This window comes from Mastomys coucha, unplaced genomic scaffold (genome assembly GCF_008632895.1).
Source record: "Mastomys coucha isolate ucsf_1 unplaced genomic scaffold, UCSF_Mcou_1 pScaffold7, whole genome shotgun sequence".
Classification (NCBI taxonomy): Eukaryota; Metazoa; Chordata; class Mammalia; order Rodentia; family Muridae; genus Mastomys; species Mastomys coucha.
This window is the reverse complement of record NW_022196913.1, coordinates 19,975,435-20,003,099: the sequence shown is the minus strand read 5'-3', so window position 1 is coordinate 20,003,099 and position 27,665 is coordinate 19,975,435. Positions and strand designations below refer to the sequence as shown.

At 39.6% G+C, this 27,665-nt stretch overlaps 1 protein-coding gene across 4 annotated transcripts in view; it reads right to left on the bottom strand.

Annotated features, from left to right (window-relative positions):
* Positions 1–27,665, bottom strand: part of Gli3 (GLI family zinc finger 3) — a 281,005-nt gene that overhangs the window by 71,156 nt on the left and 182,184 nt on the right. For 3 of the 4 annotated variants that reach the window (XM_031358197.1, XM_031358201.1, XM_031358202.1), the window contains 5 exons: positions 26,172–26,318; positions 21,956–22,157; positions 9,576–9,789; positions 8,772–8,888; positions 7,243–7,383 (listed from right to left, as the gene is read on the bottom strand). In XM_031358197.1, the coding sequence (XP_031214057.1) occupies positions 7,243–7,383; positions 8,772–8,888; positions 9,576–9,789; positions 21,956–22,157; positions 26,172–26,318 (821 nt within the window). The remainder of the gene's footprint in view (positions 1–7,242; positions 7,384–8,771; positions 8,889–9,575; positions 9,790–21,955; positions 22,158–26,171; positions 26,319–27,665) is intronic. The other variant, XM_031358198.1, reaches the window with a different exon arrangement.

Below are 27,665 nucleotides of genomic sequence, written 5' to 3'. Positions count from 1 at the left end.
CATCTAGAATGGAAGCTAAGACTCCTAGCCCAGCACTCCATCTAGAATGGAAGCTAAGACTCCTAGCCTAGAACTCTAAGGCTTCCTAGCCTAACACTATGTCTAGAACAGAAGCTAAGACTCTTAGCCTCTTAGCCCAGCAACCCTTCCCCTTGTTCCTTAGTCTCTCCTTCCCCCTCCTACTCTTCTATTCTTCATGAAGATTGATGCTTGCCACTCTGTCCAAGACGCATAAAATAAACCATTCTGTCATTTTATTCCTAAACCAAGGAAATATCCAAGAACCCAGCCTATTAGTGCATCGGATATATGTATGGGTAAAATACACTCCACTGTTAACTCCTTCCTGCTATTTTAACATAGAATACTAAACAACTTACTACTTCAGTCTTTCCCTGTTTGAGTTTCCTTGTTGTTTCTTCAAGACAATGTTTCTATCTTATCTCTACAAGACCTTTCATTTACTCCTTAGCACCTCTGCCTTCTTTCCCTAACATCCTGATTATATGTGGATAGTACTTCAAAATAACTGCCCTTCGGTTTCTTACCCCAAACTCCGACACTTAGGTGAGTGTAGATTCCAGCTCTCCAGGTCTGACACTCATGTAGACTTTTCCTTCTAGAGACTACTTACAATTTGCAGTGGTCACCAGGGGGTAGAATATGTTTGTGGATAGAATCAGCAGCCTATCCTGAAAGCATGTGATACTCAACTAGTGGACTACTTAGTCTTTCTATTTAATAAACACAAGTGAAAGATTTCCTTGGCCTCACCATTCGGTTTACTTGAGTTTACTAACTCTATTTCCAATCGATTCAATTTCCTTGTCTGAATAAACACTACTATGCTCAGTACTTGAATTAGTCCATCTCATCCTAATCTCGCAAACAAAGTCAAACTACAAAATGGACAAAATAGGTTATATACTACGACAGCTTTAAAGACGAGAAATGGGACTTAAGCTGTAGGTGGAAGAAATCATTTTTGGGCAGATTTAGGAACAACATCTCTACCTCACTATGTACAGTTCTCAGAATTTACCCCTGCAACTTGGGAAGGAGCAGGCTGGTTTACATTTAAGGTCTTGTCCTATATATATAGTCTTTTGATGATAAGGCTCGTTTACATTTTCTTGCTGACATTAATTGTTGCAGGAAAAAAAATAACTCACTGATGGCAGTATTTGGCTAACCTCAGAAAAACATGAATGTTCCTGAATCTTCAAAGTCTTTGCATTAGAAATGGCTTCCTGTTCCTAGAACTGGTTTATGTCAAAGCAGGCACATGATCTCCAACCTCACTTGCAGTGATTTCAGAGTCTGAACAACTTCCTTGGGTCTGCAGGAAAAAAAATGTTGGGAATTTTTCACAGAGAAGAGAGGCTTGGCTAGCAATGGGTCATGCTGAGGACTACTGAATGACCAAGCTTAGCAAGTGTAATTCCCAAGAAGCTCTGCCAATGTATACATAGACACTACACCACACTCCCCAGCAGCCCACATGTAGATTTCTTTTTCTCTTTTCTTTTTTCTTTTTTTTTTGGCCAGAGATTAAAAAAACACACAAAAACAAATAAAAAATAAATGAACAAACAAACAACAGATCAGCCATCCTTCCTTTTTAATCAGAACATTCCAAAGTAGGAGTAACTTTTATCAACACTGGAAGTGGAAGTTTAGGGGACAAATAGAGGCTACTTTGTCTTCCAGGGTGGAGCCGATAATATATGTAGAAAACTCTGGTTATTCCAGTTGGGGATGAGGTATTACAGGCACTCAGTGGGAAGAATGCTTTTCAACATCTTACAGCATGTAGGATGGTGTGTGTGTGGCAGACAATGATTGCCGTACCCTAAGGAGAGTCTTTAACAGCACTCTAGGACACCGGAACCTACAGAGAGCCCCTAAAGGTCAGCAGTACACAGGAACTAAGAAGTAGGAGCCTAAAGCCCATACAGCTTCTCTGAGATGGTTTTGGGAAATGGGGGTTGGTTCCACAACTTTTCGATACTAATTCCTGCTAGTATCCCTATTTGGAGACCACCTAAGAGCAATCTAAAGCAGGCTTCATTGCTATAATAACCTCAAAATAGCCCTATATTTTTCTCTTTTATAAGAACAATCACTAACATTATATTGAAGGCAATTTCTACTATAAGTGAAACTAACAGTTTTATGTTGTCATATCTATATTTTCCAATCTGGTTGATCAGTCTTTAAGGGTCCAAGTGGCTTTTTTAATGAGCCCATGCCAGTGCTGAGACTGAATAGGACTCGGCACTCCCTAGCCCATATAGGCCAAGTTTAGCAACAATTAATATAAAAAGAGCCTCAGAGTGGACACAGGAACCCCAAGATCAACAGATTCATTGTGCTATCCTTCCCAACCAGCATTCAATAAAAGCAAATAAGAGTTGGAATTGCCTCATTTAGACTCAATGTCTGTTTCTCACAGGGCCCACTGTATATGATCTCTGCTTGGCCTTGGACATCTTGGACAGTATTTATTTTCACGAGTGTTTCACAGTTTGATAAGTGAGAAAATAATGTCTGAAAGGGTCAAGTGGTGTGTGGGAGGGCATTCTGAGTCAGGCCTGGGAAGAGGCTGCTACTCAGAATCTAGCTGGGGCTTTGGGTTGCTTTAACACACACAACCCTCACTCCTTACCCCTTCAGTCCAATCTCTTAGGTATATTTAGATGGAAATGCTTTCTGCAGGTGAAATTTAGTCAGTAACTTCACAAAAAGAAATGACCTTAAGGCAAAAAAAAAAAAAATCATCAGAGTGACTTTGAAGTTTGTCGTTTTTACTCTATATTTTACTTGCCTCATTTCCAAATAATTAGAGCAGGAAAATTAACTAGCAACTACAGGTAGAAGGGAATAAGATCAAAATCTCTACTTGTTCATTTTAGATTTTAGACATGAAATCAATCCCTGCCTCACGTCTGAGACCATTCTCACATCTTAAACCCAATTTTCTATTAGGTAAAGATGTTCAATGCAACTTAATACAGTGATAAAAATTAGACAAGGGACATGAAATGCAAAATTAGGATTATGGATTTAATACAAAAACAATATATTCACACCAAACTTCCCTGTGTGTTTATAGATACAGTTATACACCTGAACCTCCAATATTAAAATAAAAGCCCTTGATGTTTATGCTACAAATGTACAGAACTTGCTTCTAGTCGGCAGCAAAAGTGATTAGGAGAGAACTTTAGCATGCTTTTGAAGATCAAAATTTGCAGCATATAAAAGCATTTATAATCCAGGTAGGTGGTAAATCATTCTACAAAAAAAAAAAAAAAAAAAAAAAAAAGACACCAAACTTTAAAGATTCAGATGGGAGGATTACATTTACTTAAATGCCACCAAGTTGAAGCCACATGTTATTATAAATCCATTTCCTGATCTGAAGTTCAGTTTTAAGATAGCGCGGCCATTTGTAGTTGCCAAGGCACCATCATCCTCAGTCATGTTCCTAGAAATTACACTGAAGAACAAAACTGCCAAGAACTATATTTACTTTCTGTAGACTGTTGGGAAAGATTTTGCATGATTACTCACCAAACAAGACTACAGTAGATTTGTTTAAAGGTAGTGTTTAAGAGTTTATAGATTTAAGAGTAACAGAGTCATAGTAGAAGTTCAACAAGGTGAAACAGTGACTACTCTGATTCTCTTATTTCAGATTTTACAATGATGTTTACAAGCACAGGGAGCCATGGAACAGAGCTAAGGCCACTTTAAAATGGACAGTTTTTACATTTATACCTTTTTTGTTTTAGTCTAAAAAGTCTTGCCATGTGTTGGAGGAAATACAGTGTCACTTACCATTTAATCACCCAGGTTTCAGAGAGTATAAGACAACCTTGAGCTATGAGGATTTCGATTGTTTCTACCACCAAAAGTCAAGGGCAGAGTTACTTCTAGAAGTAGAGCTAGGCAGAGTCTAGAAGGTGGGTAGAGCCTCTTTCCACGGCACAGGCTGAGTTAATTAGGAAACAGCGAAGGCAGACACTGGGAACTGACACAGCCCGATTGTAGAAGCATATTTACATTTAACACACAGGTCCTCCGTAACAAAATGCACAATGGTAGAATCTGGCAAATTCAAACCTAAACAGAAATGTGGGATTTCAGTTTACCCTGAAACATTACAATATGTGTCTTTCAGAAATCAGGTTTGGATCTTGACAAATTTATCAGAAACACAATCAATCAAAAGTACTTAAGTGATTAACTTTTTACTACATATTCTTCTTGTGCTTTTGTTGTTTTCTATTTTAACTGATACCAAGAAAGAGTCAAAACAACAAAATCCTAGTGAACAGAAATACATGTATATTTTCCTACTTTCTGGTAATAAGGGTAAATTTTTTGAAAATTTAATGTTAACTTAGGAGCAACTAGGCCCAGCTACAATTATTTTGCTGTGAAATAAAATTAATTACGTACCGCTGTGATAACAGATCCCGGATGCAGAGCATCTAGAATAACATCCATTTTGGGAAAGGGGTTTTAAATAAAAGGGAAAAGGAGGAAAGGCAATATTCAGCCTATCTGCTCAGACTGTAATAGCGGAGGTAATCTCTCCCCTAGAACACGGTGTGCACGGCACTAGAAGGGAGACTACTAGGGAAAAGTCAGCCAGTTCCTAATTCCCTTCTTCAACTTTGCGATTTGCTAATGTGAAACACATGTCTCTCTTTTGCACCAACTTCAAATAGCTCTGGAATTCCAACCTTGCAGCTCAGCGACTGAAGCAGAACAAGGGGAGAACTTGTCAGGATTTAAGGGCTTTCAGCAAAGCCCTTCAATTGCAGCCAGCACCCTATTCCACGGCAGGATATCAATTATAGATAGTGACTTGCTTTAGCAGGCAGTCGGGACTGTCAGACACTAGATAGACAACCATGAAGAATCATGAATCTTTCTATTAACTGTAAGAGGGGGGAAAGAATGGGTCATGGCTATAAATAAGGCAGAGCAGCAGAATGGTTTAACACCTTGCCGCTTGGTTGTATGTGGCATGAAAATCCAACTAATAAGAAAATGTCTGCACTCCAAGGAAGCTGGCAAAACCCAAAATGGTTAGAGCTTCCCTCTTTCCTCCCAAACTCTTATATATTCCATCTCTCACCAAAGCAATTAGGTAGACTTGAAGTACCTGTTACTTTAATCAAAAAAACACAAAGCACCTATTCTGCCCAGGGCCAGCATTAATGCTTCCAGCAGCACCCAGAGCAGGACAGCAGAGTGCAGGCAATGGACAAGCAGCTAAAATGCACACATGTGGAATTTCTACCCTTCAGATGGGAACCACAGGTTTTGTAAGTTATAACTCTTAACCCACTTAATTCAGTTTGCTCACTTTGATAATTCAGTTTAGACTAAAATTAGGGTCATAAAGGTACCACTCTGGATCATGACTAAACCCAGACACCAATCTCCTTTCTGTGATTTAGAATCTTAACACACTGCTGCCGAGTGTGCGCAGTCCTATGAGTGAAGATGGGTTCCATGTAACTGTAAACACTATGGTCATTCAAGTGGTAGCTTCAGTAGCCGTCTTGTAGAATAATTCAAATCTACAGAGATATTGCAGGAATCTTGCCATTGAGATTATATAAAATAACTATAATAGTCACTGCCTTTACAACATAAAAAGGGGAAAAAAACCCAGAACCTTGGTATCCGTTAGGTAGTGATAAAGTTAAGGTGCCACCATACCCCTCAATCTTCACTGGCAATGTTCCTGGCATACGATACTCTTTGAGAATATTTCCTCATGGAAAAAAAATCTAACATCTCCTTAGTATTACAAGGCCTCTGTAATTTCCATGAAAGCAGTCAGCACAAATAAAGAGTCATTAAGCCAGACAGACTGTAGTTTAAAATTAGTCCTCGAATAAAACCAAAGAGGAGGAAAAAAAATACCATCAAATTACATGTGTGGAAAAACCTGAAAATACACCTTAATTAAAAACATTTGACTTACTTTTTGGCTGTGCTTGAGAAATCTATATTTCTACTTGCACAAATACAAAGAGACGCGATTTAAAAAGAAGAGATGAGGACCTGCTGGTAAGAGGTGAAATCTAACATTCTGTATATCAAGTTTCTCATAATGGGGTGTGCTAGACTTGACACAATCGCTACAGCAGCCGTTCTCAACCTGTATGTAAGGCACAAGCCCTCTGTGGGGTTGCATGTCAGATAGCCTACATATCAGATATTTACATTACAATTCATAACAGTAGCAAAATTACAGTTAGGAGGCAGCAACAAAATGATTTTGTGGCTTGGGAGATTATCACAACATGAAGAAAGGGTCACAGCATTCGGAAGACTGAGAACCACGGCACTGTCGCGGTGCCCCGTCGCTAGAAACATTAAGAAATGATCCTATTTCGTAAAACCACCCTTAGTGCCTTAACAGGACTCTGCGCTTCTGAGAGAAGCCATCTCAGCCTATATCTTCCCATTCCAGACACTCTAAATGCTGTTCCATGTTAGTTGTTCTTGGTTCCATCTGTCTAGAAGGGTCTACCAGCATCAGTTTGTGCCAAGCATGATGAAGCTGCAGCAAAGGAGCTATGAGTATAGAGTCACATCAGAAATAACACTAGCGAGTGAGTAAAAGATACCTGGCCTTGGTTTGGTGAGAGAAGGAAAGGTGTCATAACGTGACTACTGTGAGGTTTCCATCATTAAGCACGATTTTTTTTTTCCATGTGAACTTTAATCCACAATGTTGCCTTCCGGTCAAAAAAATAAAGCGCTACATTGCTACATACAATAATAGGAGGCTTCTTAAACTTTGAGGTCTGTAAAAGGACCCATCTGTTTTTGTAATATTTTTATATTGTTACTGGGTCTTGGAAGGGGAATCTAACTTAGTTAAAAGGTTAATAATAATTCACGTCCAGCTTACTATAACTCAAGAACCATCAAAGCCTCTAACTCAAAAATAGTGTTTTCTGGCTTACAGGATCAGAGTCATTACACTCTCTATTGAAGACTTTATTGAATTTTACACTGAGCTTTAGCTGACTGAACAGGTCAAGCACCATGGCTCAGGGTTTCCTTTATTCTCAGAAAATCATAAAGCCCCCTCCAGTTCTCAGTGCTGCCAGCTAAGAAACTTGACTCCGCGCAGGGTCAGAGAAGCTGACCTCATGCAAAGGTCGCTGATTTGGGAAGCTGCGTCCCTGAACACCAGCCACTTACATGCACAAGCTGATCTTGGGTGTCGAACTCCCTTGTGCAGCCTTCCCAGTGGCAGTTTGTCTCGTAGATGACTTCAGGCTCCTGCTTGCTTTCATCTTTGTCCCCTTCCTCTTTGACTAGGGTTGTTCCTTCCGGCTGCTCCTGTAAGGGTGAAGGCAAGAAATGAATCGGGAAGATCAGGCACAGTGGGAAAGAAAGAAAAAAGCTGAAACCAGGCCCTGCTGCCTAGAATATGAAGCAAACTGTCATCTTAAAACAAACAACAAAATAAACAAACAAACAAATCCAAGGCAAAAATTAAATAACAACAACAAAAAAATGAAAGTATCAATTTTTACTTATTACTGTAAACTGTCCCTATTGTGTTTGGTTGCTTTTGATTCTCTTCAATGTCTTTATTTATTTTTATATCTTATAATGCAGCAAATGGCACTTAAATACTTTTAGGTCTTTCCCCCGATGTGAGAGGTACTTTGTAGACTTTTCTGTTGGGGACCATGCCTTCTTGGTTTAATATCAGGTCTTCAGGAAAGTGCTGGTCTGACTCATGGCAGAGGCCATGGAAAGAGTGTCTGATGCTCTGGACACAGACTTTCCTAGTCCTCCACAACAGCTTCTTAGTAAATGAGATGCAAGCAATCTCCAGGATTCTAGGCACTAGCTAGCCAGACAGATCTGAGTCCTGATTCAGGCTTACATGATAACTGTTTATGCATACACCACGGTGTAAGCACCAAGGTTGTTTGTTCTATAGCAAACTATGAGGAGGATGGTTTCAGAACTCCTTCCCTATCAGAACCTTATTCAATCTTCAAAATTCTCATGGAGGGACCCATTGCCTTACTGCAGTAAAGACTGCATTGAACCATACTGATGATAGCAAGGTTCTGATTTTATGGACCTTTAGACCCTCACTAAGCTCTGACTTGGGGGAAACATCACTGATTAAACTTGTCTAGATCAAGAGCATAAGAAAAGGCAATCTGGATATATCCTACATGATCTTTAGTAGAGCCAGATTTAAGTGATCAGCAAAACTGTCCTGAATCTATTTCATGGGGCTTTAATCTCTCCCCATTCTCTGAGCTTTTGACCATGTAATAAGTAGCAAAATAAGAAAAGTAGAGAACATAATCAATGAAGGGAACATCGTAAACTCTGCCTGAGCTTAAGCATGGGGTCAGAAGCTCAGGAGTTTAGGCCCAAGGTCAGGGATGAGAAGCTTAATTATACTTATGAACAGAAACAGATGAGTCTCACCAAGCACTCTATTATGGTGGCTCAAGCTTCTAGGCTGTCTCACCTATGAAGAACACATACCACATATAACATCCTTCATGGCCAGTATCTGGTTTTGAACTGGAGAAATGAATTCAATCATTCCCTAATGGGGTAATTTTCAAACACATGGCCAATGTCAAGAATATACTGGGTAAGAAAATACTGTGTGTGAATCTGGAGGATGAGGAACTGACCCAAAATCACTATGAGAGAAATAATGGCTCTTCTGTAAAGCCTGGGTGTCTCACCTGCTGTCCCCGTGATCCTGGACTAGGGAGGTCTTCATCAGGCTTAATCTTGGACCGCTTATTATGCATAGGGTCGCCGGTGCTACTCACTGCAGACTCGCTTGTGGGCTTGCTCTGCTGGTCATATTTGCAGAAAAATCAGGCTTGGATTAATAAGTGGAATTCAAGTAAAAAATATTACTGAAAACAAACAAGCTTGTTTGATAATATAACAAGGATTCTGTTAATGTCAGTCACCCATGGGAGAGTCCAGATGATGTATTCTTCACTTCTGACTCACAAGTAGCTTGTGGCTTGTAAAAGCTTGAAGAATAGAGGAAGTGTCCTAGACTTCAACAAGCTAAAGTTATTTCCAAAAATGTTGAGTTTGGGTGGGAGATCAGTACAAACTATGAGTGAAGTTCCTCAATTATAGCTTCTAGATTTTTCCTTAAATCACACTAGGCTGGCAAAAGAGTAGAGAGACTGGTATTACATGTTTACTATAGAGGATCATACAGTGCTCAACAGTAGCCTGGTTACCGTGGAGAGAGTGGACAGTGGCTGAGAGTCCACACACACAGACTATCAATAGAAGATGTAGCTTATAGGTGGTTAGAGTGGAACCTTATCAGCTAGCCTACTTTTAATCATACGCAAATGGCTCTGATGGAAGATCCCCTGGATCATCAAAACTGAATATACCTTTAGAGAAAAATCAAGATGCCATGTGAAGCCTTAACAATGATGAACTCTATGACCCTAACAACCAGTATGATAAAAAGGCCTCTGTTGAACAAGATGAAACAAAGCTACACCTCTCACCTGTGAGGACTCAGAAGGGCCAGAGCTGACCTGGACAGGGTTCAGAACTGTTGGAATCCCAGGGATAGGTCTCTGTGTCGGAAATGTTGGAGCAGGGTGAATGAGGGGAGGGCTATGTCCAAACGCTGAGCCTAAGCTTTGCTGTCGGCTTAGGATCTGTTGATGCATATGAAGAGACACAGGGGCGGAGGGATAGGTGAAGCTCAATGCAGGGCTGTGGAAGAAGATCAGAAAGGAAAGTATCACTTATGCTGACATCAGAAAGTATCACCAACTAAGAATATTTATAGCTTTAACTGAAGCCACTCAAATCACACCAGGTCTGTCTGTTTCAATGAGAAAAAAGTTAGAAACAATCATTGTCAAGAGTCTTGAATACTTCCAAGACAACACGGAGCATGAAGATCAGACATAAGTGCACATCTGCCCAGATCATAATCCTGATGGAAGATTCTAGAAAGTGGAAATAAGGGGCATCGGCTCAATAATAACTATTTATTGCAATAACAAACTTTATAGAAAAAAAGAGAATGGGTGACTACATGCTTTACAATACTTCTCAGTGCTCTGGGCTCCACTTGTTCCTGTGCATGGAGCAATTTCTTTAATCTTAGCTCACACCGATCGCTTTCATATGTCTCCAGATCTTATTACAAGAGGAAAGAAAATCAATTGGTTAAATGTGTTTTGAACACCATGCTTGTCATATCACTCATTTGTTTGTAAAGATGGAAAGCTTGGTTCATCCAGAATACCACCTAAAGAATTTCCATCAGTGCCGTCTGGTTACAGACGCTGATGGATTAAGCTCTCCCCACTGAAATCAGTGATCAATGGGCTTTGATGGAGGAATATTCCAGTGGGAGAGCTCAGCTCCTTCCTCCAGCACACCAGCATTAAGTGTCCATTACAACCCATTATGCATGTTAATGCCTGTCACCACTTTATTTTGCCACATATTTCCCAGGTCACAGTCTGTTCCCAGGAAGTGCTACCTTTATCTCAAGATACTCAGGCCAGTGGCCAATGCCCAAATGCTCTCTGTAAGCACAGTTTAGGAATCCAATCCTCTAAAAGCAATGACAGACTGTGGAGGACTTTCCCAGTGGTGTATAAATACATGGAGAACCAATAACTGTACACAAGGAAAATTCTCCTCTATAAAAAAAAATTCTCATCGTACTGTGTACACAGACACACACAAACACTATAATGTTAGCCAGAAAGAACCAGTGTTTCTCATATTAAAGGTAGAACGAATGCAAATTTCCAATCTGGTGGGTTAATTACTATTGCTGCTAAGCACATTAACTGAGAATAAAATAATTACAATAACAAAATTCAAACCATTTCAACAACTTTAAGTAATAATTCCAGAGATATACTCCCTTCATTAACACAACTTTACATTTTTGTCTATTTGACTATAACCCATAAAAGGGCGGCTTCAATAGGAATTCATTACTATTATTCCTACAGAGAGCTCCCTGTTACAATAGCTTGCCCATTTAAAAGTGAATACTATTAAGAATACCCTAAGCGAAATCCACCAGGCTTTGAGGGTCTTGCCTTTCATTTTACATTATTATTTCCTTAATAAAGGAAAGCAGAAACATGGCAAAACCAGTGCCTGTTCTCAGTAAGTTAGAATAAGTAGTAATATCTATTCTATAGTGCTACACTTTCTGCCTGTATTTCTGTAAGCAACCATGAAGGATTACAGCAAGACTCACCTAAGGTAGCTGTGTGGATGATTGATAGGGCATTAATCAAAAGATGCATATCTACCTCAGAATTTGTTCACAAGCTTTCTTCTAATAGCTGATTTCATGTTCACTGAGCTCTGTGCCAGTTTGTCCAATTTATTTTTCAGTGTACAAGCCATTCATCAAAACCCACAATGATTTAACACCTCCACCTCCTTTGGGTGAATGGGTATTACCAAGTGTAAGTACCTTATTCTACTCATTAAAGAAATGAAACCCAAAGACCCTACTTCAGGAATAATTAGATCATCAACAGTCCTTGCATTAACCTCTATACACATTTTTAGTTTCTCACGGGCCTAAGCTATGCATCAGCCTGAAGGAAGAAAATTTAGGAAGAGGCCACTGATACTTTAAACTGCAAGTGACATCAGATTTGGGGCCTTAAAAATAGTGTAGTTGTTTGGGAATCAAGACTACTAAAGAGTAGTACTTCACAAAGCAGAAAATGCCCATGTCTATTTTAGAAAAAAGTAGATGAATCAAGAGGCAGCATTCCCATAGAAGTTCTATAGTATCATAGTCCTCTATCACCACAATTACATAAGATTTTGAGATTTTCACCACACTTTGGTAGTAGTCTTTGGGCCTTGCTTTTCACTAGTGAAATGGGGAACTGCAATAAATATGTTCTAAAATTTACTGGAACTACTAGACAGCAAGACTGACCAGATAGACCTAGGATTTCTCATCCTTTGTAGTTTATTATAAGCCAAGAACAGATAGATGATCTTGTCTCTGTATGCCAAGATCTAGGTAGTGCAAACTAAGAACTACCAAGATGCCTCTGATGAGCTTGGAACAGGCCACAAACATGGTTCCTAGAAAGTGCTGCAAACGGGCTGCTCAGCTCTAGATCACCAATTTAGAATCTAATGAAAAAAAAATTCACAAAGTTCTGGGTTCTGATACAGTATCCACATTAGCAAATTTGGTGCAATTGATGCTGTTCAGAATACTGTCTACAGAGTTCTCAGACTGAGTTCTTAAGGTAAACCAGAGAGTGGGCCATACAAGATGGGATAGAGCAACTATGTTGAGAAGAGCCCAAACATACTATCAAATGATGTCTTCCTGTGCGCACCCAACCTTCAGTGAAAAGCATGTGCAGAGAACTTCCTTAGCACTTGATGGGGAGCCAGGGAGCACAAGCCTTTGCATCTTATGAGCAAGTCTAAGCAGGCAGGGCCATAGAAAGGGGAGTCTTCTATCTATCTCTGGCCTCTTGGTACAGAGGTGGCCACACTGTAAAGTGGCACGTTCTGTGTTCCCTACTCAAGTCCCTTTGCCTCTAGAATTAAGCATGAAGCCGTGGGCTCCTGCCTTTCCTGTCTCTCCCTTGCTTTCAGAGGCTGCTCACATTCCCTAGCTCCAGTTGCCATCTCACTCTGGGTCTCTCTTATGACTGATTTTCTGGGGTTCTCACAGGACTCTGGTCATTAATTTAATAGCACAGATAACTCAAACTCAAATCAAAATCTTCAGCTTAGCCACACCTACCTATGAGGTAACTTGTTTATAGGTTCAAAGGGTTAGATCATGAGCATCTTTGGGAGCTATTATACTGCCCATGATACTCAGGATGCTGTCGGAAGGAAGGAAGGGAGGGAGAGAAATCCCAAACACAAAAGCTGTATTAAGAAATAGTATTCCTCTGAAAACTAAAGACAACATATGACCCAAACAGTATTAAGGCATCAAAGCTAACATTTAACATCACTTGTCACAATTTGGTAGCACAACAGAGACTTTGTTGATTACCAAGGACAAAATTAGAAAGAAAAGGTTAATTCCACTTAAAGAACATGCCTCAGAAGCCCTGGCAAAATACTACATGTATCCATTCTACAATTCTTTACAAAGTATCAATATTATTGAAGTTTCTTATAGAACCCAGGATTGTTACCATCCAGAGCGGGCTGGCCTCTCGCAGATTGTCATTAACTTAAAAAAGAAAAAAAGCCCCATAGCCAATCTCATAGAGGCAATTCCTCAATAGAGATTCCTTCTTCCCAGATATGAGTAGGTTAACTAAAATTGGGAAAAATTTCCAATATAAACACTTGCAAAAGCTAGACACTAGAATTCCTTGACATTTGGCTGTATCACCAGACAATAACAGAAGCACTAACTGCTCTTTATTTTTCCAAGAGTAAAAGGGTAGAAAATGTGGATTTTAGACATTGACTTATCAGCACCAATTTATGGTTACTGGAGTGTTTGTTTAACAGGGCCTTGGACTCCATGGCTTACATGCAACATCCTGAGCTGGATCAGAACTGCTCAGTCAGGTTCCTGCCTCTCAGACCTCTGAGATGAATTCAGAGTGAGCAACGGCCCTCTATGTGAACAGCAGCTCATTTTCCCAAAGACTTAAAAACAAGACTTTCAAGGCAGAAAGGTAGCTCAGTAGTTAAGAGCACTCACTGCTCTTACAGAGGACTGGGACTAAGTACTTAGCACACACATGGTAGCTTAAAAGTATCATTTTAATTCCAGGGAAGCTGATGTCATCTTTTGGCCTCAGTGGGCACCAAGCACACATGAAATGTACATACATGCACGCAGGCAAACACGCATACATACAATTAAAAAAAAAAAACTAAAGATTTTCAAAATCTGAGACTGAAATTTCTAGCTTGAATGTATATTTTATCAAAAATCTGAGGCACAATATTTTTGAATCAAGATTTACTTACAATGTTCAGTACAGTGATAGAGTGCATGCTTAGCATGTTAGGAGGCCTTAGGTTCAATTTTCACTCCCCCTCCCCAAAACTTGGGCTATTTCTTCATATTTTAGTAAATAATATAGCAGTTTCCTGCATGGATATCTGTTAGACATCTCACCAACTATACCTAACTGGGTAATATTTATAGGTGGGAATATATATATAACTTAAAATGCAGCATGTATTACATACATTACTTGTCACGTAAATAAGTTATGAGTCTACACCCATGCACACATCCAGACAGACAGAAAGGCACACACACACACACACACACACACACACACACACACACACGCACACTTTTGAACAGTCAGTAAACCACATTTCTTTTTATTTCCTACAACAACAGATTAATATATAAATGGGACACTGAAAGTTCATACTGTAGAAATAAGTTATTAAACATTTATTCAACTTTACTATTAACATTTCAAAATCATCATATTCAAACCACATGGAAACCCCCATGAAAATAGCTTACATGAAGACCCTAAAATGTGTTTTTAAAGTTGTGAGCAATTTTATGTATAGTGGGAGGTAGGAAAAGTGATGCTAAGTTTCTTAATAATTGTGCTATCAATAAGGCCACAGGCTTTGGATTGATGCAGTCCTTTCCACTGGAAGAACTGGTTGTTTTTACATGAAAATGAAAGCTAGGGGGAAGCTACATTACTCAGGCACAGGATATACACTGGTAAAAAAGCTAAGAGCACAGTGCAGTTGCATGAAATAGTATACTGAAACCTCATTTGTGCCTTAACTCATAAAAAGCAGTGTTTTCCCTGAAAATAACAGTTTTTGCTTATAGTAGCCACACGATTCCTCATCTCTGTGTATATAAATGATGGCCAGAGGTGTTCTTTTTTTTCCTTGTGTCAAACCACAACAAAGCCGGGGTTATGGGTAGCCAGTCAGTTAAGTATGCCACACCTTTGATCTACATGGATGCAGCAGAAAGCCTCCTAGGTTTCTGAGTTCATCTCGGAAATCTCTCAGTGATAGAGAGCGAGCTGAACAGAGTTGGTTAGGAAGGTGGCTAATGAGAGAATGAGGCTACACATGAGAGCCCCGAAGTGGAAGGTAAAAAGACACAGCAAGTCTCAGAGGCAGGGTTCCTAAATCCAGTGGATTGTGTAAACAATAGCTGCCTCCTCTGGAGTCTAAGGGAATGCCTTGCTTTAAATCTAAACTCTGCTATTCTTAATGACTATCAATAAATACTTATTTCCTAATTTGCCATCCAGTTAATTTTTAGAAGTGAAGTGGGTTTATTTTGAGAAAGGGTCTCAAAGTTCTTTATGTAGATCAGGTTGGACTGATCCACCCCAGAGTGTGAGGATTAAAAATGTGTGCATTTGGCTCAGGTCAAAACATTCTGAAAAGAAACAGAGTGCTACTATAAACTGGGACATGGCTAAGCCCGGCTCTCGAAAAGCAGAAGAACACAGGGGCTGTGCTTGCTTTCTGGCTTCTGCCCCTCCTGAATCTTTTGCTCATAAACCAGTTAAGTCTTGGATGTAAAGTGAGGCAGCACGGGGCTAACAAAGGCACCACAACTTGAAAACTGACCTTGGAAGAATTGCATTCTAAGCACACCAGATTTCCTAGTCATGCTTTGGGTTCTGTGCTAACAAGGCCATTTACTTATAGCTTTGATGCCTACTAGACAACAGCTAGCATTCAAAGAACAATTCTTTCCAGTTTTGCAGAGAATGGCCTCACAGCTTCTAATTTTGTATGAATAGATATAGACATGCATATGCATCCATGTGGTTGTACTTGAGAACAAACAAAATAAAAACTTCTACTTCTATCAACAAAAATTCCCAATGCATGTTTAATAGAAAAAGGCAGTTAAGTCTCAGCAGGAAGGTACCTGCTCAGGATGAGGTACAGATGCACACACTCAAAATGAATGTGTCCTAACTTTTATATTCTGGTATGCACACTCTGAGTAGCCCTAGAGAATGTGGACTAAGCTTTCTATTGCAAATGTGTTGTAGAAAACTAAGAAGCTACTTGCCACCAAGCAGCCCTGAATAGGAATAGCAATGGCTCACTCTATGGTTAAGAGTCGCTCACAAACTTCAAGAAAAAGAATGGGCTGAGCATGTACACACAGTTAAGAAAGTCCTGCTCATATGAGCAGCATCAGCCACTGTTACTTCTCTCATGTGAGTGGTATTTCCCAGTATTGCTTTAGCTGTGCTCCAAGCCACTCAAGGATTTCAGAGGAAGTACATCCTGATGAACACGACCTGAACAGGACAGAAGGAAGATCAGAGGACCCACCAGACGGACACTGTGGTGGTTACATGCCTTTGACAATCCACCTCTGAGTACGTCTTCACAGCCTTAGAGTTAAACAGCCTCCTCAGAGCTTTCCATTGCTCTCATGGCATTGGCTGCAGACACTGCATAAGCTAGCTCTGTCAATGTCCCCAAGCTTGTGCCCTAGTTGACCTGCACATAGCTTACTGTCTTCTGGTTCTCTGCTCCAGTGCTATTTCTTCAGATTCCCTGCACCTCCCATCATTGGATCTATATGCTTAGCATTGCTCTTGGACACTCATAGACAGTGGTGCCTATGGTGGTTCCCATTATCTTACAGGTCTCAGCTTCCTGTGACCTGGGTCACTTTCTCTGCAGCAATGACCAGCAATCAAGTAAGTTTGTCACACCAGCTGCTCAGTTACTAACGTGTGCTCGGAGGCATTTCTTCTGCAAGTTCCTTGAAGGCGAGAAGCTCATTTACTCATTGTGCAGCCTTCATACCTAGCTTGTAGTTAAACTCATTCAAAAGTTTAAGGAATGAATAATTTGAAGAAAATTACCTTTTAAAAAAGATACTATTAACTACTAATATTAAGGAGGTAAAAAGGACACCACAGAGTTTTTAGAACATGGGATCAGAGATTTTTAAATATACTGGTAATCTGGCGTTGTAGTTATCTATTTCCAGTGATTTTAATTGAGTTGTGTGTATGTGCTGTTTCTCTAGTATAAGAAGACATTTGATCCAATTACCAACACAGAGCAAGAGAGCTTAGAACACACTGGTTCCTACTTTCCATCAGGCAGCATGCATAGACCTGGAAAATATTTCCTTGTTCTACAGAATTCTTTCACAAAGAAGGATGATGGCAGAAAAAAGAGAGGGCAGAGGACACAACAGTCACCTGGCCACACTTGTCTGACAGACAATAGAAAAACTCCAATGCCTGTGAAACTAGAGAGGTAGACAACTCACTGGGTGATTTGGGAGATAGAACAAGAAATATAATTTTCACAAAATGATTTTCCTAACCATGCCAGATCTTAAACAGCCAAAGAGGAAACCATCTTCGTTTTATCACTAAATTGATAATAAAGAAGCTATACTTGATCTACAGGGAATCCATTTACTAATCATTTCATCATTCCACTTACATTTGACCATCGATAAGAATCTTTTGAAATGCCTTCTTTTCCTGTGATGGTTTAAAATCTGGGGAAGATAATAACAGAACAACCTACTATTATGAGTCATGAGCTATTTACAATGTAGGATTAACCCTGGAAAAGGACCACAGGCTGTTTGATGCTGTCGTCTTCAGTGGAAACCTCCCAAGTAATGGAGAGCTTATCGTTTCTTTAAATAAAATACCTTACAATAAGGGTGGGATTTTGAGTTACAGCAGCTCTGGAATAAAAAGAGGACTTGGGATACATACCTGGTCTGACAGACCCAAGTACTATGGATAATAGGCTTTCAGAGTAGTTATTTCATAGGATATATTGAAGGGAGTCTGAATTATTAAGTAAATATTTTGAAGATATAAAAATATTATTCTAAGACAGACATTTGCTGCTTTAACCCTTTTACTTTGTATCACCTTCTTTATCTTTGCTTCTATTTATAAAGTATCGATCTATGGAAATGTAGAATACCATCTGAATAGATCTTAGCTTCTGGAAAACCAGAATCATTCAGTGAAAAAAGATGAAAGATGTTCTCATTGTTCAGTGGGAGGGAAAACATTCATTCAGTAAATAGTTGTGGAGCCGTATCCATGGTAGAGAACAAAGGTAATGCAGAGATATAAGAAGAGAGGTCCGGTGCTCCGCTTTAACTCAGGAAAATGTATGGCAACAGAAACCTCAATAACTGTGTTACTATGTAACAGAATCCTTACCAACTTAAATGTGTATAACAAGAATTTATGAAATTCTTAGACGAATGGATGGATCTGGAGAATATCATCCTGAGTGAGGTAACCCAATCACAAAAGAACATACATGGTATGCACTCACTGATAAGTAGATATTAGCCCAGAAGCTCAGAATACCCAAGATACAATCCACAAACCACATGAAACTCAAAGGAAGACCAAAGTGTGGGTACTTCAATCCTTCTTAAAAGGGGGAACAAAATACCCAGGGAAGGAGTTACAGAGACAAAGTGTGGAGCAAAGACTGAAGGAATGACCATCCAGAGACTGACCCACCTGGGAATCCATCTCATATACAGTCACTAAACCCAGACATTACTGTAGATGCCAGAAAGTGCTTGCTGACAGAAGCCTGTTATAACTGTCTCCTGAGAGGCTCTGCAGTGCCTGACAAATACAGAAGTGAGGCTTACAGCCATCCATTGGACTGAGCACAGGGTCCCCAATGAATGATCTAGAGAAAGGACCCAAGGAACTGAAGGGTTTGCAGCCCCATAGTAGGAACAACAGTATGAACTAACAAGTACCCCCAGAGCTCCCAGGGACTAAACCACCAACCAAAGAGTACATATGGTGTACTCCTCATGGCTCCAGCTGCATACGTAGCAGAGGATGGTATAATGAATCATCAATGGGAGGAGAGGCCCTTGGTCCTGTGAAGGCTCAATGCCCCAGTGTAGGGGAATGCCATGGCCAAGTGGGTTGGTGAGCAAGGGGAGGGGGGAGGATATGGGGTATTTCAGAGGGGAAACCAGGAAAGGGGAAAACATTTGAAATGTAAATAAAGAAAATATCTAATAAAAAAAAAATAGAGTCCTTACAAACTTAAATGTATATAATTCCCTATGCACTGCCAAGATTAACAGTAAACATTGCAAAATGCTGAGTGTTAAAGTCAAGTGTGTTTTGGGGTAAAGTAATGAGCAGGATTCTGGAAAGCTGTTGGCACAGATGCTCACCAAGCGCCATGAATTGACCAGCTTCCTCCTTCCATGTGCCTGTCCTCTTACGCAGTTCAACTCAGACAATCAAATGTACTTCCTGCTCAGTTTTTCTTGTGCTGTTCATTCTTCAGATCAGCATCTGCCCTCAGGGTATCCACATGACTCTTTCCTTTCTCTGCCATTTTCTGGTCCCTAATTGATGATGGCTGAGCTGGTTTATTTAGGTCTAGGGGCAACAATACACCAAAGTTTCTCTGGCAAGTGGAGATGACATGACCATTACTGTATTTACTGCACTATAATAGTACATGGCAGCTCACCACATACTGGATTACCTTCTGTGTGAAAAAAAAGTGACATAGGTTCTTAGCATCCTATGAATACATATCAAAGACTAATATGACAGAGAGGATACACGTGAAAATACTCAAGGAAAGAGAGAAAATGAGTACGAGATAGTCCCAGGTCACCTGTCACGGGGTCTTTTGAGATCGCACTGGTCTTTAAAGTGAATCTCTTCTTCCACTTTTAATGAAATGATAATTTTAAGTCAGGACATCAAGGGTCTCTAAAGTGTCGTACCTCTTTCTCAGATTAACTGTAGGATATCACAAAGATGCTAGATAAGAATAAACGATACTACCTGAACATTTACGCAGCATATTCTGACCTGAATTCTAAGGAATTGTAAAGAGTAAAGCAAGCGAATAGGGATATGTAAGAGAGAAAGAAGAAATGTTCACAAAGTAGTTCTGCAGCTAGAGGTGTAACTCAGTGGTAGAACATCTGCACAGTTTAGCTAAGGTCCTGATTTCAATCTCTAGCACTACCTCCTGGCCACCAAAGCCACAAAGTGATATGTGTAACTACCATTTGTATAAATGTCACAGTATGTGACATTTCTACATGGATGTCTTAGTCAAGTTACAAAAGTGCAAAATCTCGGCAAATTAAAATATAGTTTACAGTAGCAGATGACCTAAGAACACTTGCCAGGAGAACAGGAACAAGCCGCTGGGTTAGAGAACAACAGGCTGAAATATCACTTATGTAGCACAGCCAGTGCTAATGTCTCTTTGAGCTGCCATCTCTCTTCTAATTTTACCCAATAAGGAAGAAATTTTGTCCCACTCTGGATCCATATCATCTTAATAAAACATTTTCATTTCCAACACACTGGATAACTTACCTATACCTGTTAAATATGCAAATTAGGGCCACACTTGGGCTCTGACAACAGGCAGACTCCTGAAGCCTACATCTGTGACTATAAGAGCGGATACTGAGACACGTTAGACATCTCTCTATGTACTGATTACATTGGCTAACTTTGAGACCCTCCAAACTCTACATTATGTACAGACTATACAGTCACATAAGCAGGTGTTTGCTTCATTGCATATCTCCACTTATCAGCCGTATGAAAGAATAGCAGAAAATGAAAATCATGATTTATCATAATAATAGTGACTTGCCTGCCAATAAGAAATGCTGATAATTTAACTAAAAAAAGCATCAAAACTGTACTGAAAAATGTTTTTGTAGAACAATGGTATTAGTTATTCTTAATAAACATGGAGACAGTAGTGTTATCTATGTGTATTTTTCTAAGAACTGTTGAAGTTTCCCAAACATGTAAAGTCACCATGAAAGGCTCATCAATTAATAACTAGAGCTCTTGCCCATTTGTAAGAACAATAAAATAAAATACCGTCTTACTTATTAAAAGCAAGGCTAGTGAAAATAGTGATTAGATCATATGTTCCATTTATTTATTATGTTTTCCTAGGGTTTCATTTTGTTTGTTTTTGACAGGACTTCAAGCAGCCCAAGCTGGGCAAGTCACTGTGTAGCAATAGCTGGCCTTGAATTCCTATGCCCATCTTCTCTTCCCAATGCCGTCTCCATGCCAGCTGCACTAGTATGACTCACAGAATGAGGGATCATCTGCAGTTTGAAGAACTGTAATGCAAAGATTATTGCTAGTAAGGGAATTTTGAGACCATGGTGAAAATTGAAGTGAAAATGAGAGCTAAAGATGACAACCAGGATTGTCTTAACTAACTGTTTGCTATGTAACTAGCAGGGTTAAAGGAACGTGATCAACTGACAAAAGCAACATGAATATCTCACAAATTCTTAGCATGGCTTCTTTACATATTCATTTCTTCCTTTCATATTCAGGGATGAAAGCCCAGATCTGATCGTTAGCAATAGCGGCTTACATTCTTTACACTCATGTAAGGGTGTGTAAAAATTATCTCAGTATACAGAAAAGATAATCAAAGTTTTTATCATTAAAGGTAAGCTGGAAATGCATCATTAAAAAATAAGAAAAATGCTTTCAATAGATTTCCTATTAACTCACCAGCGATTGGCTAGGTAGGTACTCCCAAACTCTTTTTCATACTGGACAACTAGGCAGAGTTAGTTTTTATTCTACAGAAATATTTGCAAGAGAAGAACTGGATAAAAGATTTAAAATTCTCTAACTCTAAGAAGAGATCTCATTGAAACTGAATAACTGCCACATAACAACTACTGAATAATGCACACAAACAAATTAACTTTGGCTCATTGTTATGGTATTTAACCTGAATCCTAGTATGTTTACAGCAGCCTGCTAATTTTTTCAGACCAATGGCACTACAAATGGATTACTGGTTCTTATGAGCACTGACATTTTATTATAAAGACACATAATGGATTGAGGAAAATACGTACCTGATTGCACTTGCCGATAAGTGCCCGTAGGAACCACTTGCTGAAGAGCTGCTACGGGAATTATTGAGGATTGTGACCAAGGAGTTAGGAGATGTTCTTATCATGGTCTGAAGGTCGAAGCTATGATCTGACAGTGGCGATATTGACAATGTACGCTTTCGGCTGGGCCTAGCTGACAGCCTAGGGCTGGGAAATCTGGTGCCTGTTAGAGAAACAAAACAGAACTTGATTACCTACAGCCAGAATCTATACGCTATTGACTATCACTTCTTGGTGAGAAAGGAGAAGGACAAAAAGTTGGCAACTTGTGGTGACAAGCATCTCTCCTCCCCCTTGTGATCTGCTGGCTACAACTGAAGAAATTAGGGCAAAATATTTATCTTCCGGGGCTTACCTCAGTGGAGTGCTGTTTATTAATATACAGGCAACATGATAAATTGCTCAACAAAAGGGAGAGACTTTTATGTGTTATCCTTCTTATTTCTAATGATTTATGAATCTGACAGCTGCTTAGATATTCCCATCATTAATTCGCCACAAGCAACAAAGACAGAGGTTCCCACAGCTGCAGCACAATGCCCTCTCCACTCTAACACACACCATCTTAAGGCAGTGAATTGAATGACAAAAAAAATGAATTAAAGCATGCTAAAATAAAGAACTGGGTGTAGTTAATGCCTGCCTTTCTCATGAACCCTGCAGTTCAATGCTCCCTGGAAAACTTACAGCACCACTAAAGCAACTTGTAAATGCATTACCCTGAGCCAGTCATACTCAGTTTCGGGGGATTCTGAAGCCCAGGAGATGTCTGAAATCAGGGTATGCTATGGTTGTTTAGTGGGAAGAGGCCAGGCACTGTCAAACTCCTCCAATGCTAAGAGTAGGCATGCCTTATACAGCCTTGGGCTTGGCGGTGTGAAGAAGTGTGCCTGTCCTAAAAGCCTCCTCATCTAAGCATATATATTCCATGTTGTTGATGGTGGTAGTTTATTAACTTTCTAAATTGGGAGGCATAAACCCTGCAAGGACATGAATCAGACCTGATATGCCTAAAGATATTGAGATGGACTTATCTTCTCCATTAAAGAACTAATAGTCTTTAAACTTCAGTCTTTATGCTTCTTAAACTGGAGGTTAGTATCTCAATTTAAACACATGCCCACTTGATGCGGTAGTTTTTAATTGAAGGGTTCTAGTTAAACATTATTTGCAATTCAAGGTTATTAGATATCAAGATCTTAGTCTGAGGTCAGAGCAGCGAATGCTAACCGCTGGTCCAGGTCTGCCTTTTGAAGATCAATTTACAAGTCAGTCATAAAACTAAAGCTTAAAGAATGAGGTTATCCTGCCAGATAAGATTAATCCTAGCACTTGGGAGGCAGAGGCAGGCGGATTTCTGAGTTCAAGGCCAGCCTGGTCTACAAGGTAAGTTCCAGGATAGCCAGGGCTATACAGAGAAACCCTGTCTCGAAAAACCAAAAGAAAAAGAAAAAGAAGCAAATCAACTGTAAATAAGATTTTATGTTCCATAGGATGCTTACAGGGATGTAACAAGTTTGCCTTATTCAGAAAATTACATGTGTACTGTGTGTTGGGGGTGGATGGGTGGTATGCCATTGGCCTTATACTGACAATCCTCCCTAACTCTGCCTCCCAATTACTGAAATTAAAAGTTTGTCACTACAACTGACCTCAGGCAAGATAACAACCCTCCTTACTAAGATGATTTCAAGAAATGAGTATCAAAGGCTCATTACAGTTAAACTCACAACCATAAACAGTAGCGCAATGTGGTAGCAACATCCACATGTAACATGGTACCTTCTCAATTTTTTTCTTTCAGTCACATTTAAAATGGGTTCACTCATTTAGAACAGCTTCATCACCAGCAGACTCAGGGCATGTAAATACAGAACAGTAATCCTGGTCCTGAATATACTTCCAGTACTCAAGGGTCATCTCATTTTTATGGTGCTCTTACTTTAAATGTAACTATTTTACGTTTACTCACGGCAATAAGCTAATTGCATCATAAGAGATTTTAATGAAGAAACGCCTGTCAGTTTTAGACAATTAGAGTAACAGATCAAACTTACTTTTAGTTTTCACATAACCCTTAACACTAACCATTTTTGGTAGGACTCAGAAGAAGCAAGATAACCTAGACATTCTTTATCTCTGCCATGTCTGATATTGGAAGGATGATCAGGATTGACCCTAGCCTTCTAAATGCTAGCACTCACTAACTAGCAGCAATATGGGGGATGATGTAATACCATGAGACATAGGAAGCCTTAAATATACCATACATCACTCAAAGTCAGGGGCCAGAGGCCTGACAAAACCTTCTCATCACATTCTTCAGGTCACAGAAGACTGACTGGAAAATGTCCTCACTGCTTCTCTCTGAGAACAGCACTAGTTTAAGTCAGTTTCTGCCCATATGTATAGCATGAACTCTCTATTTCCTTGCTCTCCCTCAGCCCTTAGGACGTTCCTTAAAGGAAGTACAGGCTCATGGTCCCTCAATCTCAGGAACTATCAGAGCTATGAACATACCAGCTTAGTCTAATAGATCACACCATGTACTCTAGCCTCCACGTTAAGGTCATCCATCATGGCTCACACTATGTGCTTCCACCAATTTTGCAGAGGGAGAAACCGCAAAGCTTAAGCAAGCACTCTACCATTAAGCTACAAGCCTAGCCACAGGGCCTTCTTACTGCTCCAGCACAGGGAGTTCCAACCTAGTTTCTGTTAATTGTTTTTGTTTCTCTGTTTTAATAAAAATTTCTGACAAAGAAAGAGGAGCTTTCTTTTCATGTGATGAATGATAGGATATCTAAATTCCTACTTAATGACAGTCAATTTACCATATACTCTGGCAAATTAAAATTCCTTTAATTAGGTTTTACAAAGTAAAAGGGTAGCTTCATCCTTTATTTAGATAAAAAAAATAGGCACTGCCTGACTAAACACATTCTTATCAAATAGGGGGAGTAATGCAGGCTGACCTTCCAAGAAGTCTCTCTTATTTTAATTCTTTATTTGCAGATTTTTAAATAACTAATTTGCATAATAACGGTGAACTGTTTCCCCCAAACAATTGTTAATTGAAATGTGGTTATGATGAATCTGAAACTTAAGCTCTTTATGCTACTTACTCTAACAACAAAGCCCTCACAAAGGGTGCAACACAGTTCTTTTCCTTGGTGTGTGGTAACAAGCTGCCCAACAGAGGCCAGCACCAGGTCACACTCCTTCAGAGTACACCAAGGTGGTCCTGGGTGACTAGTAGACTCAGACTGTCAATTTTATTCCTATGTGGACCAACCATCCATATCCCCCACCCCCTTTTCCCTAAATTTGAGGCCTAGATTAACAGAAGCTCATCTCTGACAAGAATGACCCCAAACAGATTCTAGCTGGAAAGGCAAAGGTTAAGAACCACTGCTAAAAAAAATCAAACAAACAAAACCAAAAACAAACCAAAACAACTATACGTTGACCACTCGATAGCATGGCTGGACTTTAGCATCACTCCTCAAGATTCTGCCAACAGATATTTACTGAACAGGTCCTCTCAGAGATGAGAGCTTTGAAATGCTCTAAAAAGCCCTATCATAGGCCCACTGTCACCCAAAGGAATCCTAATGTACCACTAGACACCTTCATGCCCCAAGTGACATGAAAATTACATGATCTTCTTTCCTTCATTGCCTAGTACTAAAATTTGGAAATGTTTCTGGATTTTCCCCCACCAAGTATAACTATTATAAACCTTTTGGGTTCTTAACACCTGCAAAGGATCTTCATGAAACACAGTATTTTAATATGAGTATATAAATGGAAACAAATGGTTATCTTATAGCTTCTTGAACTTTTTTTAATGCCTAATATCTAAAGAATAAAAATCTATGAAGTGGCCATGCAAAGTCCAAGAGGAATCTTTTCCTTTCTTTTCATATCACAAGAAGTAGAACAGGATAATTTGTGGATAAGTTACCTTTCTAGAATTGCTATGAAACTACAATTCTCTGTACATTTCAGTTCGCCAGGAGGCTACAGGTCATCTCAGGCTGGCTCCATCTGTGTATGCTTACTTTAGTTTGGAATTCAGCTCATCACTTAACCTTTGTAGCTTTCTCTCCATTTCCTAGTTAGCTTTTGCTACTCTCCCGGCACTCGGCACTCTAGCAACTGCCTTGTCACTTACTGTCCATGGCATGAAGGTACTCCATATGGATGGCCCCTGCACCAGCAGTGGCAGCTGAGGGAAGGATGTCTGCATAAGGGCTGCGCTGGCCTGTCAGCAGAGCCATCTGGTGATAGTATTCCGCAGGGCTGACTCCAGCATGGGGAGCTACAAGAAGAAACAAGACAGTGACAGTTACAAGACAGACAAGGAGACACTGTTTTGGAAGCATTCGAAGCCTACTTGCCATTTAACCTTCAAACACAATTCTTTTATGGCTTGTGCAATAAAGCTGTTCTAAGTACGCATTCATTGGCATCATGTCTTTATCTCAAAGGAAAACTGGAGGAATAAAGATAGCAAAAATATATTATAAAAGGGTTGTTCTTTGTTTAAAAAATTATCATGAATTCAAAATTAATATAGTCATGTATCTCTTAAGGTGGGATACATTGTAAGAGATATGTAATTCAGGCAATTTTGTCATTTTGCGATCACAGAGGAGACATGTATATACTAAGAAAGCAAAGATGTTAACTAAACAGTGTAATTTATAGGGAGTCCAATATATACAAACTTGTCCCAGTGTTGGTACCAGAATGAAGGCTATATGTAGATGGTCATGATTGGCTCCCTCCCCCTGCAAAGAAAATAGTTTCCTATAGACAATTACTGTATGTTCATACTTTTTATAACAGTAGACAACGCAGACAACTGTGATAACTTTCCAGACATATTTAAAATACTTCCCTAGGCTCCTGACAGGAGTGTCTGAGTTAACACTCACTAATGCAAGAAGTCAGAGTTTACAACAGAGAAAAAAAGGAGCAGCACAGCATTACTGACACACAACTGAATGATAAGCTGCAATTTCACGTTACAGAGTTTAAAAGCTCTCGTTTTCCCTTTTTCTTACCACTACAAAATCAAAAAGAAAATGTACCTATCACTCTGGAACAATTTCCTGGCAAGAGTCAGCCTTACATGAGTGGGATAATAATTGGTTTCCACCTGCCAATTTATGTGCAAAAGCAGCACTTCTGAGGGTGGCCTCTAGGTTTTCAGAAATCTGGATTCAAAAAGTTCCATGAAGTAGCTAGGAGCCAAAAGTAAAGTCACATTTGTAAAGTGCTTAGGAGCAGCATTTGAGCAGTACTCTTTACAGTGACTAGCTACAGGAAAAAGAGTCCTAGCAACAGATGTTTTCAATTGGTGTCCACATGTAATATGTTTTTTGCATGATACACATAGCAAAAATGAGTATCTTTAAAGTATTAGACTTCTAGAAGAAAACATTACTGAAATTATCTGATTGGGTAGAAGGGTGTTCTAAGTTTAAGCATATCCAAAAGTGAATATGCTTGAATATTCTGTTATGTTTGTGGAACTGTTTGGGGAGGACTATGAGGTGTGGCTTTATTGGAGGAAATGTTTCATTGCAGGTAAGATTTGAAATTTCAAAGGCTCACACCATTGTTAATTTATCCATCCATCCATCTTCCCTCCCTCCCTCCC